The 16752-nt window shown below is 50.1% G+C and overlaps 1 protein-coding gene across 1 annotated transcript in view; it reads left to right on the forward strand.

Annotated features, from left to right (window-relative positions):
* TTLL9 (tubulin tyrosine ligase like 9) overlaps positions 1-16752 on the forward strand; it is a 41412-nt gene that overhangs the window by 14454 nt on the left and 10206 nt on the right. The window contains exons 6-10 of the mRNA XM_045981338.1: positions 8455-8523; positions 9174-9248; positions 10392-10482; positions 12063-12103; positions 13001-13088. Of these exons, the coding sequence (XP_045837294.1) occupies positions 8455-8523; positions 9174-9248; positions 10392-10482; positions 12063-12103; positions 13001-13088 (364 nt within the window). The remainder of the gene's footprint in view (positions 1-8454; positions 8524-9173; positions 9249-10391; positions 10483-12062; positions 12104-13000; positions 13089-16752) is intronic.

Below are 16752 nucleotides of genomic sequence, written 5' to 3' on the forward strand. Positions count from 1 at the left end.
GCTGCTGCGGTTATTGTTACTGAAAGGATTAGTATTGTCCGTGGCCTGAAGGATGCAGAGGGTCAGCCTGGAGAAGGGCAGACGTAGGGAAGAGCATTCCAGGAAGAGGGATGAAGGCCTTGCATCCAGAGGTAGCCCTCAAGGGACCCAGAAATTGAGTGGAGGGCACGGGTGGCAAGTACCCACCAGCCCCTCTGTCCGTCCTCGTGCCAGGGCTGCTTTCTCACCACGAAGCCACCAGAGCCTTGAATGGCATAAGCAAAGCCCCCTACTACCCAGGCTTGGGCACAGACCCCAGGAAGGAAGCTGTGCAGAGCAGAGTGGGGGGGCAGCCCTTCCTGGTGCAGCTGGGAACGAGGGCCAGTGTTGGCTGATGCGCAGTTGACAGCGCAGGTGCTCGGAAGGGCAGACGAAATCCGAGGATGCTCCCAGCCGGGTCCCTGGCAGCCATTTACTGGGGCCTCCTGCTCCTGCCCCTGGTGGGGCCTGCTGGGAGCCTAGCATCCCCTTCTTTGCAGCCAGAGCGGAAGGGGTTAGGCAGATGAGAACTGCAGCCCACTGGGCGGTTCCAGCTCCCAGCATTATCCTCCAAGACAAATGGTAGTTTGTGCTAATTGGGACGAGCAGTCGCATATTAAGTTGATTCCTTTCCCAGCCCACGGCCTTTGTTAGAGGCAGACGCAAGATGGCTGTAATTAGAGGCGGCATCTTGGCGGCAGGCGAGCGTTCTTGCCCCCGCAGAGCTGCGACACCATGTCTGGGGTGTGGGGTGCGGAGAGGGGGTGCTCTGGGCTCTCTGTCCCCGCTGCTTGTGAGCCGGCTCACCCCGAGTGGGTTCCTCGGCCCCTCTGGGTCTGCATCCTCATCGGCGCTACAGCGGAATTGACGAGTGTACCTGCCTGGCGGGGTTGGGAGAGAATCCAACGGAGGGATAACACGTTACAAACGTGAGTTATACACCTGATACAAAGGGCTTGGCCCTTAGGTGTCCAGGCATGAACCATTTTTACTGTGATTTCCGAGAGTCCAGGCAACACCCTCTCTCCCCCTGCCCCTGGAAAGCATGAGGTCAGTGCTTCCCAAACCCACCACACACCCACAATCATCGGGCCTCTGGTTCAAGGCAGAACCTGGTAGGGCCCGAAAGTCCGCGTTTCTAACCAACTCCCAGGGGAGGCCCCTGCAGCTGGTCCCCAGACCACACTCTGAGGACCGAGACTGTAGAGGAGTAATTCTCAAACCTGAGAGCGCATCAGAATTTTCTGGAGAGCTTATTAAAGCCCCTCCTCCATCCCTTAGTGTCTGATTCAGTAGGCCCGGGTGGGGGGGCTGTGGGCTGAGAATTTGCGATTTTAACAGTGTCCCAGATACAGTAGCCAGGGTTCTCCAGAGCAACAGAGCTGAGAACCACTGGGCTAGGGTATTAGGCGGTGCAAAATCAATCAACAGATCCTGTTGTGTGTATTCCTTTGGGGTAGGAAAATGTAAGAAAACCAAAAAAATAGGACATTACTCCAAATTTAGAAAACGGAGGGGAAAAAATCCCAAATCCCTCCACTCTTTTCACAAGGCCTGTGTTTGTGAGCCGGGTTGTCCTCGCACACCCACACACAAGAGTTTTCACATAGTTGCCGTGGCGGGGCTGGGGAGGGCAGCCACAGGCCTGCCTTTCGCTCTGGAGCCTCCTCTGCATGGTCCCCTAGGGCCTGCTGAATCGTCTTCTTCCTCTTTAGCAGCAACAGAGCAGGGGCAATGAGGGGGCGAGTTGGACTCTGAAGGGAATAAGCAGCACTGTCCCCTCCATGTCACCCTCTGGGACCCTTCCTCCCACAGAGCCTGAGCCCCAGCCCATCTCGGAGCTTTGCTATCGTTCTCAGACTGTAAGAACAAGCCCCTGGGTTTGCCAGGTGTTGTAAAAATGACATCGATCCAAACTTCCTTTCCATCTGAACATTTCTCCCCTCTATCTCAGGCCCTCTGTGTTGGCAGGAGGTAGACAGGACCCAGAACCTGGGACCACAATTTCTTGTCTAGCCTCCCTCACATGGTTTAGGGTGGCAGTGGGGAGGCAGGTGCTGGCTGTCAGGGCCCAGGCCTGTCCATTGGTCCTAGGGCCTGTCCATCAGTCCCTCCATGTCCGCAGATCTGGTTGAACATTTCACTCAGGGCCATGAGGGTCATGGGCAACCACTAAGCTGCTCCCAGCTCTGGGGGCCTCTGTCCAAATTGCAGACAGGAAGAGCAGGATTTAACCTTCTGTTTCTCAAGTTTACCCCATCAGAGCTTCTCAAACCTTTTACTGCAATCTTCTCCTAAGAGTTTGGGGTGCTTTGGGCAGCACATACCAGAAGCCCCAGCTAACGGGAGCTCAAACAAGAAAGAGGGCAGGGGCTCTTATGGTTCTCTTCGGCATCTGGTGAAAATTGCATTTCACACTGTCACGAAAGAATGTTTTTAAAAGGATAAAGTAATTTGATTGTAAAAGGAAGCAACTACATTGAAAAACAGTTATTAAACAGTGAGTGGGTCCCCTGAGAAACAGATGCCAAGGCAAGATGGAACATGCCAGGAGTTTAGCCTGTAAGGAGTGGGGGAGGGAATAAGGGGAGCTGGGAGAGTTGTCAGGCCCTAGTGTGGGAGAGAGGAAGGAAGAGAAGCATCTAGAGGCCTCGGGAAGGCCTCTGGCCAGAGGAGGTCCCTGTCTTCCCCGGAGTGGTCCAGGCTTCTTGTCCCCATGGTCCTCGGTCGGTGATAAGAGCAGCCCCTGCAGGAGAGGCACAGCGCCAGGCAGGCACAGTGCCCATGGCTGGAGTGGTCGTTGGCTGTTGGTCCAGCAGTCAGCACGACCCTCCCATGAGAGACCAGCTAGAGCCTCTCCAGGACCGCCACACCAGCTATGAAATGTTCTCAGTGCCGTAGCAGTTTCATTAACAGCTAAAGAGAGCCTAACAGCAGGTCCGTAGTTAGCCTAATTTCAAAGTCGTAATGAGCGTAAACAATGTTTTGAGATATTGGCAACAACTGTAATGTGGTATAAAAATAACAGATTTCTTTTGAAAGTGAAGTCACAGGTGTGGCCAATATTACTATAGTCTGTTATCCACATTCATGATGGAAGGCCATGGGAAAATCTGCTTAGGATGAAAACTGTTCTTCTCATTCAAGTTTATGGATGCCAGGACATTTCGATTTCCTGGAATCGAAAGGTCGGTTCCAGGAATGATTCAACAGCCTTGATGGGCAGCCCAACAGCGTCATTGGTCCCCACCTCAGTGGGCTGGCTGGCTGCTCCCCTCGGTCACAGTGCGGCTGCCACACTTTTAGCTTTGTCTCTCTCTCTCTTTTTTTTTTTTTAAGATTTTATTTATTTACTTGACAGACAGAGATCACAAGTAGGCAGAGAGGCAGACAGAGAGAGAGGAGGAGGCAGGCTCCCCGCAGAGCAGAGAGCCCAATGTGGGGCTCCATCCCAGGACCCTGGGATCATGACCCGAGCCGAAGGCAGAGGCCTTAACCCACTGAGCCACCCAGGCGCCCCTTTAGCTTTGTCTCTTCACCTCTACCTGCCGCAGGAATAAAGGAACACCTTGGTCTTGAACGAACTTCCCAGAGTTCACTGTGGCAGACTCCTCCTGCACCTGAGGGCCTATGCGTGAATTATTCAAGCGGCACAGTGTGTGTGACCACCGGGAGGGCTCAGACTCCCAGAGGGCAGGACCACTGGGAAGAGCCGATCCAGTTGGGGTTCTGCTTGGGGAAGACTGGCTGGCTCAGTGAGCGGAACGTGTGATTCTTGATCTCAGGGTCATGAGTTCAAGTCCCCCGTTAGGGGTAGCACTTATATTAAACAAACCAAAAAAACAAATGGGGTTCCGTTGGCAGAGGAAAAAAAGGGAATTTTTTTCCCTACTCAGGGTTGCTGAGTAGACCACCAACCATATCTATAACCCCCAGTGAATGCCACGTGATGAATGGCCCCCAGGGTCAGGGCAGGAAGCTGGCTGCAGGTTGAGGTCATGAGTGACCACAGGTGGTACAAAATCAAAGTATGGGTCATTCTGATAATCCATTCATGTTATTTTCCAATTAGTTTATCTCTTTTAGAAAAAGAATATATTTTAACTCCCAAATTATCATGTAAGGTTGCTACTCCCAGGAGTAGGACCTTGTCTGTTGTGTGATTTTGTGTCCTCCCTGGCCCTTTGTAGGCAGTGCGTGAGCCTTGGGCTTGTGAAGCAGATTTCACTACTTCGGTTTGTCACCTGCTGGTTGGGTAACCTTGAACAGAGTGCTTGGCCTTGTTGCTTGGTTTCCTTGGCTGCAGAATGGGGATAGTATTAATGCCTACATAGAGGATTTTTTGGAAAAGCTTTAATGAGGTTAAGGTGTGGAAATTTTGGTGCTGGGCACGTAGGAAACAGCCACAGTTGTTATAAACCATTCCCCCAACGTTAGTGCTCGGGTTCGATGGCTGCACCCCAGAACTCAGTGGCTCGAAATGAAAGTCATGTCTTATTTAGCTCCTGAGCCTCCACTTTGGGGAGCGCTTGACAGGGAAGGCTCCTGGCTGCTCCAATGTGTGCTGGGATGGCTCCCGCGAGGGCTGAAGGATTCGTTTCCAAGCTGGCTCACTCCCTTGGCTGGCAAGTTGGTGCAGGCTGCTGGCTGGGAGCTCAGCCAGGGTGGAGGGCTGGAAGACTCAGTTGCCCTCGGTGTGGGCCTCTCCATATGACCTGAGCTTCCTCCAAGCGTGGTGGCTAGCTTCCAAGGGCAACCATCCCCCAGGAGAAAGCTATATTGCCTTGATGTCCCAACCTTGGAATCCACGCACCGTCACTCCTGCCATATGCGATCAGTAGAGACAGTCCTAAATGCTTGCCCAGATTCAAGGGGAGGGCACATCGACTTCACCTCTTGTCAGAGGGTGGGGGTAGCAAGATTCTGGAAAAACATATGGGACTGGAAATATTTTGGGGACTGTTTTTGCAAACTACAATCTGCTGGAGCTAGATAGTAGGTGATTTCCAGTCTTAACAACCTTGATATATGACCAAGCAGGAAGTTTATTTCCCTGTTGAGGATGGTTCCCTTAGGAAGGCAGCTCTTGGAACAGGCATGTTTGCTAACATACTGACAATGCTTTAAACAATAAAGGCATTTTATTACCTCATCTAACAAGAAAGCCAGAGGTAGGAAGTTCCAGGCTTAGGGAGGGGCTCAATGATGCCATTCAAAGCCCAGGCTCCTTATCTTTCTTACTTGTCTGATCACTCTGCAGCCTCTGTGTATTGGCTTTCTGCCATCAGACGTGTCCCCGTGTCACCGTGTCACACCACGTGTGACAGCCATGAGCCTCATCACCTCAGACTACAGCATTCAAAGAAAGAAGGAAAAGAGCCAGGCATCTCTTTGTCTCCCCCTCACTCCCTCCCTCTCTCCTCTTCCTCCTCCTTGACCCTGATCTTTTTAAGGAAGGGTTTTTTTTTTGTTTTTTTTTTTTTTTTTAATTTTTAAGGATATCTTTAAGGAAGAAAGTCGTTCTTAGAAGCCCCAAAGCCCCAAGCGGATGTCTCTGTAGGTCTCATTGGCCAGAACCAGTCACGGGGTTCCCGACAGCTGCAAGGGAGGCCGACAGAACAGGTGTGTGGTCTCTCTGGCCTCTGTGTGAGAGGTGGGCTCTGCTGGCCAGAGAGAAGGAAGGGAATGACTGTAGGGAAGGCAGCCCGTGAAGGTTGGGGAGTGGGGGGGGCTCCTAGATCAAAAGGCAGGAGACTTAATAAAACTTCTTCCCTGAAGTTCAGCAAACAATATGCGTGAGTTATGGGGGCACAGCTTGGTAAATTTTCACAAGTTGCGCACACGAGCTCTGAGGCCATAGATGGAGCAAAGCCGCCAGCCCCTCAGCAGCTCCCCCGAGACCCTCTCTCCCTCACTACCCCTCCAGGCCCCAATAGCATAAATGCCTTTGTACTTTATATCCTGGGAAACATGAGGTATGTCTGGTCTCTGTCCATCAACGTTGTGTTCACATCATTCATCCCCACGGACGTGGGTGATTGCACGCTGCTTGTCGTCGTTGCTGTGTCCTGTTCCGCCGCGTGACTCTTTACCCGCCTGGGAGTTTCAAGATTGGAGCTGTTGGGACTCGTGCTGCCACGGACATTCCTGTGCGTGCCCGTGGGTGCCCGGGTGCACGCATTCCTGCCGTGCAGGGGCCTAGGAGAGGACCTTCTGGGCCGGAGCGGGGGCGTGGGTTCAGCTTTCGTGGATGCTGTCCGGTTTCCAATGATGTGCACACTCCCACCGGCAGCTGTGAGGGCCGGTCTCCCCTCAGCCTCACTGACACTGGCTATTGTTCGTTTTTCATTGTTTTAATCTTTAAAAAAGATTTTATGTCTTCATTTGAGAGAGAGAGAGATTGGGGAGGGGCAGAGAGAGGGAGAAAGAATCTGAAGCAGACTCCACACTGAGCGCAGAGCCCGGCGTGGGGCTGGATCTCACCACCGCGAGATGGTGGCCTGAGCCGAAACCAAGAGTTAGTTGCTCACCCGACTAAGCCACCCAGGCACCCCGCTATTTGTTTTTAATTTAATTTTATTTTTTTGAGTTTCCTTATGGTTTTTTAAATATTTTAAAAAGATTTTTATTTATTTATTTGACAAAGAGAGATCACAAGTAGACAGAGAGGCAGGCAGAGAAAAAGGAGGAAGCAGGCTCCCCGCTGAGCAGAGAGCCCGATGTGGGGCTCCATCCCAGGACCCTGAGACCATGACCTGAGCTGAAGGCAGAGGCTTAACGCACTAAGCCACCTAGGTGCCCTCACTATAATTTTTTTATTATATTATGTTAGTCACCATATAGTACACCCTCAGTTTTTGATGTCACGTTCCACGGTTTATTGCTTGGGTGTAACACCCAGTGCTCCGTGCTATCCATGCCCTCCTTCATACCCATCACCGGGCTCACCGGTCCCCCCACCTCCCTCCCCTCTAAAACCCTGTTTGTTTCTTGGAATCCACAGTATCTGATAGTTCGTCTCCCCCTCTGATTTCCCGCCTTCATTTCCCCCTTCCTTCTCTTAATGTCCTCCATGCTATTCCTTATGTTCCACAAATAAGTGAAACTATATGATAATTGTCTTTCTCTGTTTGACTCAAGGAACATGGAATGGTATCTTCTTGGGATTTTCATGTGCATTTCCATGAGACTAATGAAGTTGAGTGACTTTTCATTGTTTACACTGGGTGAGCTTCTTCTGTGAAGTGAATTTAAGTCTTTTACCTGGCCATGAGCTGTTGGAAGCCTTTATGCGCACTGAGAATGGGCTTTCCAAAATAGCGGTGCCCAGGAGACCTGAGCCACTAGCGGTCCTCCATAGCCTGTGGGCACCCTGTCTTCTGGTTGTCCACAACCCGGAATCAGGCACGCAATGCTGCCGGCATAGTGGGACTGGGTTTGGGCTCCTACTGTTCCCAGGATTGAGAGCCCTTCATGCAGTGGGCAACCTGGACAGCCATCCCGACTGCGCCACCTGCCCCTACATTGTACTGAGAACCTCACACTGGCCACCTGGGTCGTGCTCAGAGGAGAGCAGAGGGAAAAGAGAGTTTGCATTCTCGGGGTGCAATGACTCGGGGGGACCTGCTCGTGGCTACAGATGATCAAAGGGCTGTTCTGGGGCCCAGGGATCAGATTTGTTTTGGGAGGTCCTACAGGCCAGAGCCAGGCTGGCAAAACTGAGCTCAACAGAGGTTAGGCTATGAAAGCTCCATGAGGTCTAGGTCACTGTGAGAGCATCATGCCCAGCACACAGTAGTCACCTAGTATATGCCTTTGGGGTGACTGCTGAATAGTGCTGTCCTGCAACAGATGGGCTGTGGCAGGAGGTGGGGGATGGTAGTGAGCTCCCCGGCACTGTGGTCAGGCAAGGCCAGGCAGGTGACCATCATAGAGGGATTTCACAGAGGGAGTAATGCCTTTGGTGCTGACTGCTCTGCATGATATGAAAGATGTTTCCAGCCCCTAGACTCTGTGAAGCTTATGAATTATCCATGCCGGGATTCAGTAAAGGCAGACTGATCAGTATTAGTTGAAGCAAAACCTAATTAGGAAGGCAAATTGATTTCCAAAAAAAGAATTGGATGATGTGTTCCCAAGACTGTTAGAAATGGTTTTTTAATTGTCTGCTCTTTTGTATTATTCATGCCACTGTATGCCTTTGTGAGCGAAGTGGGCCTCTGTCTCCTCCCCACTTCCTCTCCCTTATGCCAGGCTTAGAGGCTTCTCTGTGGCCCGGCCGCATGGTGCTGGGCCGGGCCATTCCTCTGGGGAGAGCTGGAAGCCCATGGGAAAGGCAGAGAGGAAGAAATGTTGGGGAGGTGCCCCAGACACTCTGGCTAACAAGGAGACACACGGAGCTGAGAGCTGCCCTCTCTGTCCTCCCCACCACCCCAGGTAGCCCGCTCGCAGGGGAAGGGCATCTTCCTCTTCCGGAGGCTGAAGGACATCATGGACTGGAGGAAGGTGAGCTTACCTCTCCCCCTCGATCCCGAAACCTCCCTCTGCCCTTGCTGCAATGAGGGCACCCCCCTTCCTTCCTTCTTTCAAAGCTTGGAGGGCTGGCAGGGAGGGTCTGGAGCAGACCCCTGGGAAGGGGGTCTCTGAAGCCAGATTGTCTGGGTTTAAATCTTGATTTTGCCCCTTAATAGCTGTGTGACCTTGGGTAAGGTACTTCACCTGTCTGTGCCCAGGGAAATAGGGGATAGTAGTAATAGGACCTGCTGAGGACGCAATGAGTTAATATGACTAAAACCTGAGAACATGGCCTCTGTACGCAGGCCTCCTGCTCCCCTGGCCGGGAAGAGTTTGGCCAACTCTTCCTGCAGATCCTAGGCTGAGCCTGAGGTAGCTCCCTCCCTCCCCACCACGCCATCCCTACCCCAGATGTGGTGTTAGCGGAAATCCTGGGTCCAGTGTTCTCTCAGCCACTCCGCAGCTCTGTGGTCTTGGGAAAATTGCTGAACCCCTCTGAACCTTAGAGAGGCTAATAATGTAGAGTGAGCGAGAAGAGCAGGATGACCTTCTCCTACACAACCAGCACCTGCTGCGTGAGCCGGTACTCAGTGACTTTCCCCCTCCCATGCATCTCCCGATTCCTCCCATGGAACCGGCAGGGTACCGCAGGAAAGAAGCTCACTAGCTTAGAAGCTCCGCCAGCCCGCAGCACTGTCAATCCTTCTGGAAGCCATGTGAGTACAGGTAGGGGGTGGTCCTGCGCCCAGGAAGGGAAGGCCCGGTTACCTTGGGGTCGGGGTGACAGTAAGTGTAGGAAATTCTGCCCTGGGGGCCAGGAACCCTGACTTCCAGGGGCTCCCTGCCAGTGGGCTGTCGCTTGACCTCACCAAATGTGTGACACTTGCTTTTTGGCCTCAGTTTCCTCACAACGTTACTTCGAAGGGGGGCAGTGGGTGGGAAAGGGCTTTGCAGACAGTAAGGTGCCTCGCAGCAGGGAGTGAAGGCGTTGCTGTCTTCCTGAGCTGGGCTGGTGGGGAGAGAGCTTGTAGGGAGAGAAGGGACAGGAATGTCCTTGAGCATCTGTGTGGTGCTACAGGCAGCACTGACCCATGGAACCTTCTGGGGGGGCAGGGGGCGGTTTGGAGGGGGAAGGAGGTGTGTCTGTGCTTTCCCCAGCATGGAGACCACTAGCCATGGTGCTGACATTGAGCACATGAAAAGCAGGTGTTGCTTGAGGGCTGGATTTTACATTTCCTTTCCTTTCTTTCTTTTATATACGTAAAATTTACCATTTCAACTACTTTTCGGTGTAAAATTTAGTGGCATAAATTACATTCACATTGTCGCACAACTGTCACCACCGTCCACCTCTAGAACGCGTTCGTCTACTTTCAGGACTCTGTCCTCAAGAAGCACTAACTCCCTATTTCTCCTCCCCATCCTGGGCCCTGGCAGCTGCCCCTCTATTTCCTACCTCCGTGGATCTGACCACTCCAGGGACCTCCTCTAAGGGGACTCAAACAGCATTTGTCCTTTGTGTCTGGTTTATTTCACTTAACATAATGTCCTCAAGGTTCATCCCTGTGAGAGTACTTAATTTCACTAACTTTTAATCTTTTAAATATAAATGGATGGCACAGGTCTGAAGGTTAAATGCCAAGGCTCTGGGCCTAGCCTGCTGGTCTACCACTGCACGGCTGTGTGACCTTGGGCAAGTCATTCCCCCTCTCTGTTCTTCAGGTTTTCATCTATAAACCGGAGATAGCATGAGTACTTCTCTGATAGGGACTGATATGCCACGAGGAGAGTACTTAACACAAAGCCTCCTACACAGGGAATGTTCCATAAATGTTAATAATAGTTATTATCACAACTAGGACGTGAGAAGTTCTGATGACCAGAAGGATGAGATCCCCGTGGAGAACTACGTGGCTCAGCGCTATATCGAAAACCCCTACCTGATAGGAGGTGAGATGGCAGCCTCTGCCCAGAACAGCTTTGGAGCTGCTTGGCCGCTCTCGCCTCTCCGGCAACATCTTTCCCTCCCTCCTCCGGTGACTCCCTCCTTTCTTGTGGCTTTAAATACCCTCCAGATGCGAGTGACCCCAGCTTTCTGTCTCTAGCTGAGACATCACCCTGACACCCCGGATCCTGACGTCCCACAGCCTGTGGCATGCCCCGTGGGCACCTCCCAGCAACTCAACCCAACAGCGAACCTGAAATCCAACCTCGCCCTCACTCTGCCGTGCGGCTCATTTCCCAGCGTCCCCATGTCCCCATCCCCTCCAGCCCTGGTTGTTAAGCCAGAAGTCAGAGACCATTCTGGGTGTCTGTCTCTTCTTCTCCCCACTCTGACCTCCATCAGGCTCCCACGCAGCTCTTGAATCCGTCTGACCACCTCCATTCCAGTTCTGGCCACTGTCCCCTCCTGTCCTCACTGGTGCCGACTGCCGCTCTGGTCCCCTGTGCTACACTCCAACACAGTAGCAGGGGGACAAGGCTCCCTTCAGGGGCTTCCCATTGTTGGCAAAACAAAATCCAAAAACTGCACACGAGCTGGCCCCTGCTGACCTCACCGACCTTGTCTGTCTCATCCACTCTGTCCCCTCCGGGCCTCCTGCCCCAAGGCCCATGGTCCACCCCTCTGGGCTAGGAGGGCATCTCTCTTCCTCTAGGTCACCACTTCTCCATGAGCCTCCTTGATCCCATCTGTTCAGCATTTCCCCAGCATTTCTTAAGATTTTGTTTATTTATTTATTTAAAAGATTTTATTTGTTTATTTGACAGAGAGAGATCACAAGTAGGCAGAGAGGCAGGTGGAGAGAGATGGAGAAGCAGGCTCCCTGCGGAGCAGAGAGCCCGATGTGGGGCTCGATCCCAGGACCCTGAGATCATGACCTGAGCCGAAGGCAGAGGCTTAACCGACTGAGCCACCCAGGCGCCCTTTGTTTATTTATTTGATGGGATACCTGGGTGGCTCAGTCAATTGAGCCTCTGCCTTCGACGTGGGTCATTATCCTAGGGTCCTGGGATAGAGTCCCGCATTGGGCTCCTTGTTCAGCGGGGAGCCTGCTTCTACCTCTCCCTCTGCCTGCTGCTCTCCCTGCTTGTGTTCTCTCTCTCTGACAAATAAGTAGGTAAAATCTTAAAAACAAAAAAAAAAAAGAAAAAAGAGATCTTTTTGGCTTTTTTACAAAAACAAATATTTTATTTATTTATTTGAGAGAGATGGAGATAGTGAGAGACGGCGTGAGCTGGAAGGGGTGCCGGGAGGGGCAGAGGGAGAGAGGGAAGAGGGCTCCTAGCTTAGCAGGGGGCCTGAGGCTGGGCTCCATCCCAAGACCCAAGATTGTGACCTGTGCCAAAGGCAGAGGCCTAACCGAGCCACTCAGGCATCTGGCCTTTCCCCACCAGTCATCCTCTCCTTGTACCTCGTGTGCCTTTATTGGGATTCACCTCTCTCTGTCCATCATTATAACCCACAAATCTAACACGCTGCCGGGCACACAGTTGGTATTTGTTGCATGAATTCTTTCCTTGCCTCACAGGCCGCAAGTTTGACCTACGTGTCTATGTGCTGGTGATGTCGGTGAGTAGCTAAGAGGGTCCCCTCCTCCAGCCACAGGTAAGGAACAGCTGGACTGGGAGACAGGAGTCAGAAGCCATTCTGGGGGGCACTTATGTGAGCTTGTCTGATTTTGCTTGCCTGGGAGAGCCCGGGGGCATCTGAGAATAAGGGGGAAGATAGGTAAACAGATCTCACTTTGCCATCCCAGGGTCTGGATTTGCCATCTAACTATTCTTTATTCACTCAACCATCCATGGTAACCACAGCTAACTTTTACTGAGCACATACTAAGTACCATGCCCCGGTATTTGGCAGATTTTATTTCATTCAGTCCTCCTAATGACCAGAGAGGTCGGCTCTATTATTATCTTCATTTTACAAATGAAGAAACAGATACAGAGGGGTTGAGTGACTTGCCCAAGGTCACACTGTTGGCTGACAGAGTTGGGGTTTGAATCCAGACAGCCTAGCCCTGGAGCGTGCTCTCAAATGAGGAGTTGCTATGCTCCCTCCCCCCACCCACTCATTCAACAGCATTCAAGCCTTCATGGTATGCCAGTGTATGCAGGCGTAGGACATAGGGCTGTGGGAGGCAGGCCCAGCCCCGGTGCTCCTGAAGCTTACCATCTGGTGGGGAATAGGGACACACCCTGAGCTGGGGTATTGCCTGCGGTGATGGAGCAGAGAAGAGACCTGTTCATTCTGTTCCCTTCTGCATCTTCTTCCTACTCCCAGCACCAGGGAGGGAGGGATAGAATCAGAGGGGGCTGACTTTGGAGCAGATTCTTAAGGAGTGATGCGGGAAGGGAGGAAGGGAATTCCAGGTGGGGGAAACAGCAGGTGCAAAAGCTCGGAGGAGCAAAAGAGCTCCTATTCACTCCCTCATCTGCTTGTCCCTCCTTTCCCTCCTGGATGCAGTACATCCCGCTTCGGGCCTGGCTGTACCGGGATGGCTTTGCCCGATTCTCCAACACCCGCTTCACCCTGAGCAGCATTGATGACCAATGTATCCTGGGATCGCTGCCTACCCATCCCTCCTGCACCCTGCCCCTTTACCATCCCCCAGCTGCTCAGGAAGAATTTATTCATTCCACAGAACCCCAAGCTGTGGTCTGGCCACAGCAGATAGGGCCTTGTCTCTTCCTCTGAGCCCTGACAGTCTTGTGGGGGTGGGGGAACCCCTAGTGATCCCAGGAGAGCGGCCCCAATCTGCTCAGAACATCTCTCCCCAAACTGCTCTGCTTGACCATCGTTTGGGTGATGTGCCCGCCATCTGCACTGGTTCATAGTCCTTGGATGGGAGAGTCTGAGCCCTTTTGGAGAAAGTTTGCAGCCTTTCAGGTGCTTTAGTCATTGACTCACGTGTTCACTCAAACACAATACCCTTTTCACCCATTGCACTGGCAGAGACCGAAAATTTGGTAACACTCTATGCTGGAGAGGCTGGGGGAACACACGTGTTGCTGGTGGAGTAGAAATTGGTACAACCACTTCGGATGCAATCTGACAAATGTCTGTCAAAAGGCAGAAACACCTGTGCTCTGACCTAGCAATTTCCTTCGGGGAATTTACACTCCACGTATACTCAGTATGGGAAGAGAGAGGTTGAATGGTTACGCACTGCACAGTCTTGTTTGTGAGAGCAAAACAAACAAAAACAAAACAAAACAAAAAACCCAATAGGAAATAAAAATAATAGCTTATTTACACGGTGGGATATTACGCGGTTGTTAAAGGAATGGGGGGCGTGCCTTATGAAATATGAAATAATCTTGGTGGTGTGTTGTCAACTGGTAAACAAAGTATAGAACTCAAAAGTATGCTTCCGTTCATGTGACAGATCATATCTCTCTGTGTGTATCTGTGCACAGATCTCTGGTATGAAGTACAAGACATTGAAAACAGAAGTTGCCTTTGAGAGGGGGACTTGGGCAGGTGGAGGCAGGTGTGGGGAAGGAGATAGGTCCTCATACACATTTTGAAGTCTTCTGATTTTTGAAGCATGAAAGTGTATTATTAGAATATTAGAATACTGATATTAAATATAATGTTTCTAAGATTTTTAGACGTGGGCATCAGAAGAAAAGAGGTTGACAGTACAAAAATGGAGATGAAACTAGGTTACCTGCATGTGGGAGAGAAGGAATGGAAGGTGTTGGGTCTGCTGAGCTGCTGGCGTGGGCAACCCAGCCAATGCTTCTAGCCAATTCCCACCTCTCGCCTTAGTTCTGTCTCTCGATTACGGGTCTGTCTGAGCTACCGTCTGTACGTTGCCCACGTGCTGGAACGGGAGTGGGCCCTCCTGGCAATTTCCTAAGAATTCCCCCCCTATCTTTCCAACTTCAGCATTTCTAGAATGTTTGTTTCATGTTGTAATTCCAACAAGCATTTATCATATCCAAGTTAACATCTATTTTAGGTTCATTTTTTGGACTCCATGTGTTTGGTTAAGATTAAATCATGCACGTAAAGCACTTAGGACAGTGCCGAGCCCAGCATGAGTGTTCAGCACATGTTAACCAACCACTCTCCCCTGTTTATAAGTGTTTGTGTATCTCTCGGGTCGTGGGGCCTTAGTAAGCAAATCCCAGCCTCCTCCAGGACTGCTTTCTAGTGAACGAGTTTTGCTGTTGGTGCAGTGAGTGAATATACATTATTTTCCGCAATGTCTTTTCATTGTTTTTAATTTTTGTTAAAATATTTAAAACATAGAGAAAAATGAAGAAAAGACTCTCCAAGAAATCCAGGCACCCATCATCCCGATTTGATAGATGTTAATATTTTGCCACATTTGCTTCTGTTACACACCCAGCTTTTTAAAAAAAGTTATTTATTTATTTATTTATTTATTTATTTATTTGAAAGAGAGAGAGAATGAGAGCGAGCACAAGCAGGTAGAAGAGCAGAGGGAGAGGGAGAAGCAGGCCCCCTGCTGAGCAGAGAGCCCACCGTGGGGCTCGATGCCAGGACCCTGGGATCATGACCCGAGCCGAAGGCAGACGCTTAACCGACTGAGCCACCCAGGCGTCCCACACACCCAGCTTTTAAAACAATGAAGCAACTTTGGGGGCACCTGGGTGGCTCAGGCAGTTAAGTGACTGATGCTTGGTTTCAGCTCAGGTCGTGATCTCAGGTCATGGGGTCGAGCCCCACATCAGGCTACACACTTAGCACAGAGTCTGCTTGGGCCGCACACCCCTGCTCTCTCTCTCTCTCAAATAAATACCTCTTTTAAAAAGATAAAATAAAATAGTAAAGCAACTTTGGATCACAAAATAATAAGACCTATTTTAACCTGACCTTAAATATATATATTTACATTTTTATATATAGTTCATACACAGTTATTCCAATATTATATGCATATATATACACACACACACACACACAAAATACAAAAATAACCACCTCAACACTGTAATAATAAATAGAAATAAGTTAAAATGCCCTTGCAGAATGGTAAAAGGAATGCTAAAGCATCTGTATGAAATTGTTACAATGAGGTCAGTTGAACTGTCTTGGAAGGGCATCCAAGATAGACTATTAAGTGAATAACAACATGCAGGGATAGAATCAGTAGGTTTATGATCCTGATTTGGCTTTTACAGAAGGATGTGTCTGTCTAGAAGAAAGTAAGAAAGGATATTCACTAATGTATTAATTCTGAAAACCATGGAGGATTAGGATCAGGTCAGGAACTTTTATTTCCTACTTCACATGTTTTCCTCTATTAGTTTTACAACCATTATATAGTTCTTTAATATAATAAAAATAATAGGGGCGCCTGGGTGGCTCAGTGGGTTAAAGCCTCTGCCTTAGGCTTGGGTCATGCTCTCAGGGTCCTGAGATTGAGCCCCACATCGGGCTTTCTGCTTAGCGGGGAGCCTGGTTCCCCTCTCTCTCTGCCTGCTGCTCTGCCTACTTGTGATCTCTCTCTCTCTCTGTCAAATAAATAAATAAAACCTTAAAAAAAATAAAAATAATAAAACATTTAAAGAGTATAGCTTTCACAATACAAGTAGTATAGCTTTTTAAAATTTTTTTTTAATTTTTATTTTTTAATAAACATATAATGTATTTTTATCCCCAGGGGTACAGGTCTGTAAATCGCCAGGTTTGCCCACTTCACAGCACTCATCATAGCACATACCCTCCCCAGTGTCCATAAGCCAACCACCCTCTCCCGACCCCGCCCCCAGCAACCCTCAGTTTGTTTTGTGAGATTAAGAGTCACTTATGATTTGTCTCCCTCCAGATCCCATCTTGTTTCATTTATTCTTTTCCTACCACCCAAACCCCCCATGTTGCATCTCCACTTCCTCATATCAGGGAGATCATATGATAGTTGTCTTTCTCCGATTGACTTATTTCGCTAAGCATGATACCCTCTAGTCCATCCACGTCATCGCAAATGGCAAGATTTCATTTCTTTTGATGGCTGCATAGTATTCCATTGTATATATATGCCACATCTTCTTTATCCATTCATCTGTTGATGGACATCTAAGTTCTTTCCATAGTTTGGTCATTGTGGACATTGCTGCTATAAACATTCGGGTGCACATGCCCCTTCGGATCACTACATTTGTATCTTTAGGGTAAATACCCAGTAGTGCGATTGCTGGGTCATAGGGTAGCTCTATTTTCAACTTTCTGAGGAACCTCCATGC

The sequence above is a fragment of the Meles meles genome, chromosome 16 (genome assembly GCF_922984935.1).
Source record: "Meles meles chromosome 16, mMelMel3.1 paternal haplotype, whole genome shotgun sequence".
In the NCBI taxonomy this organism is placed as follows: Eukaryota; Metazoa; Chordata; class Mammalia; order Carnivora; family Mustelidae; genus Meles; species Meles meles.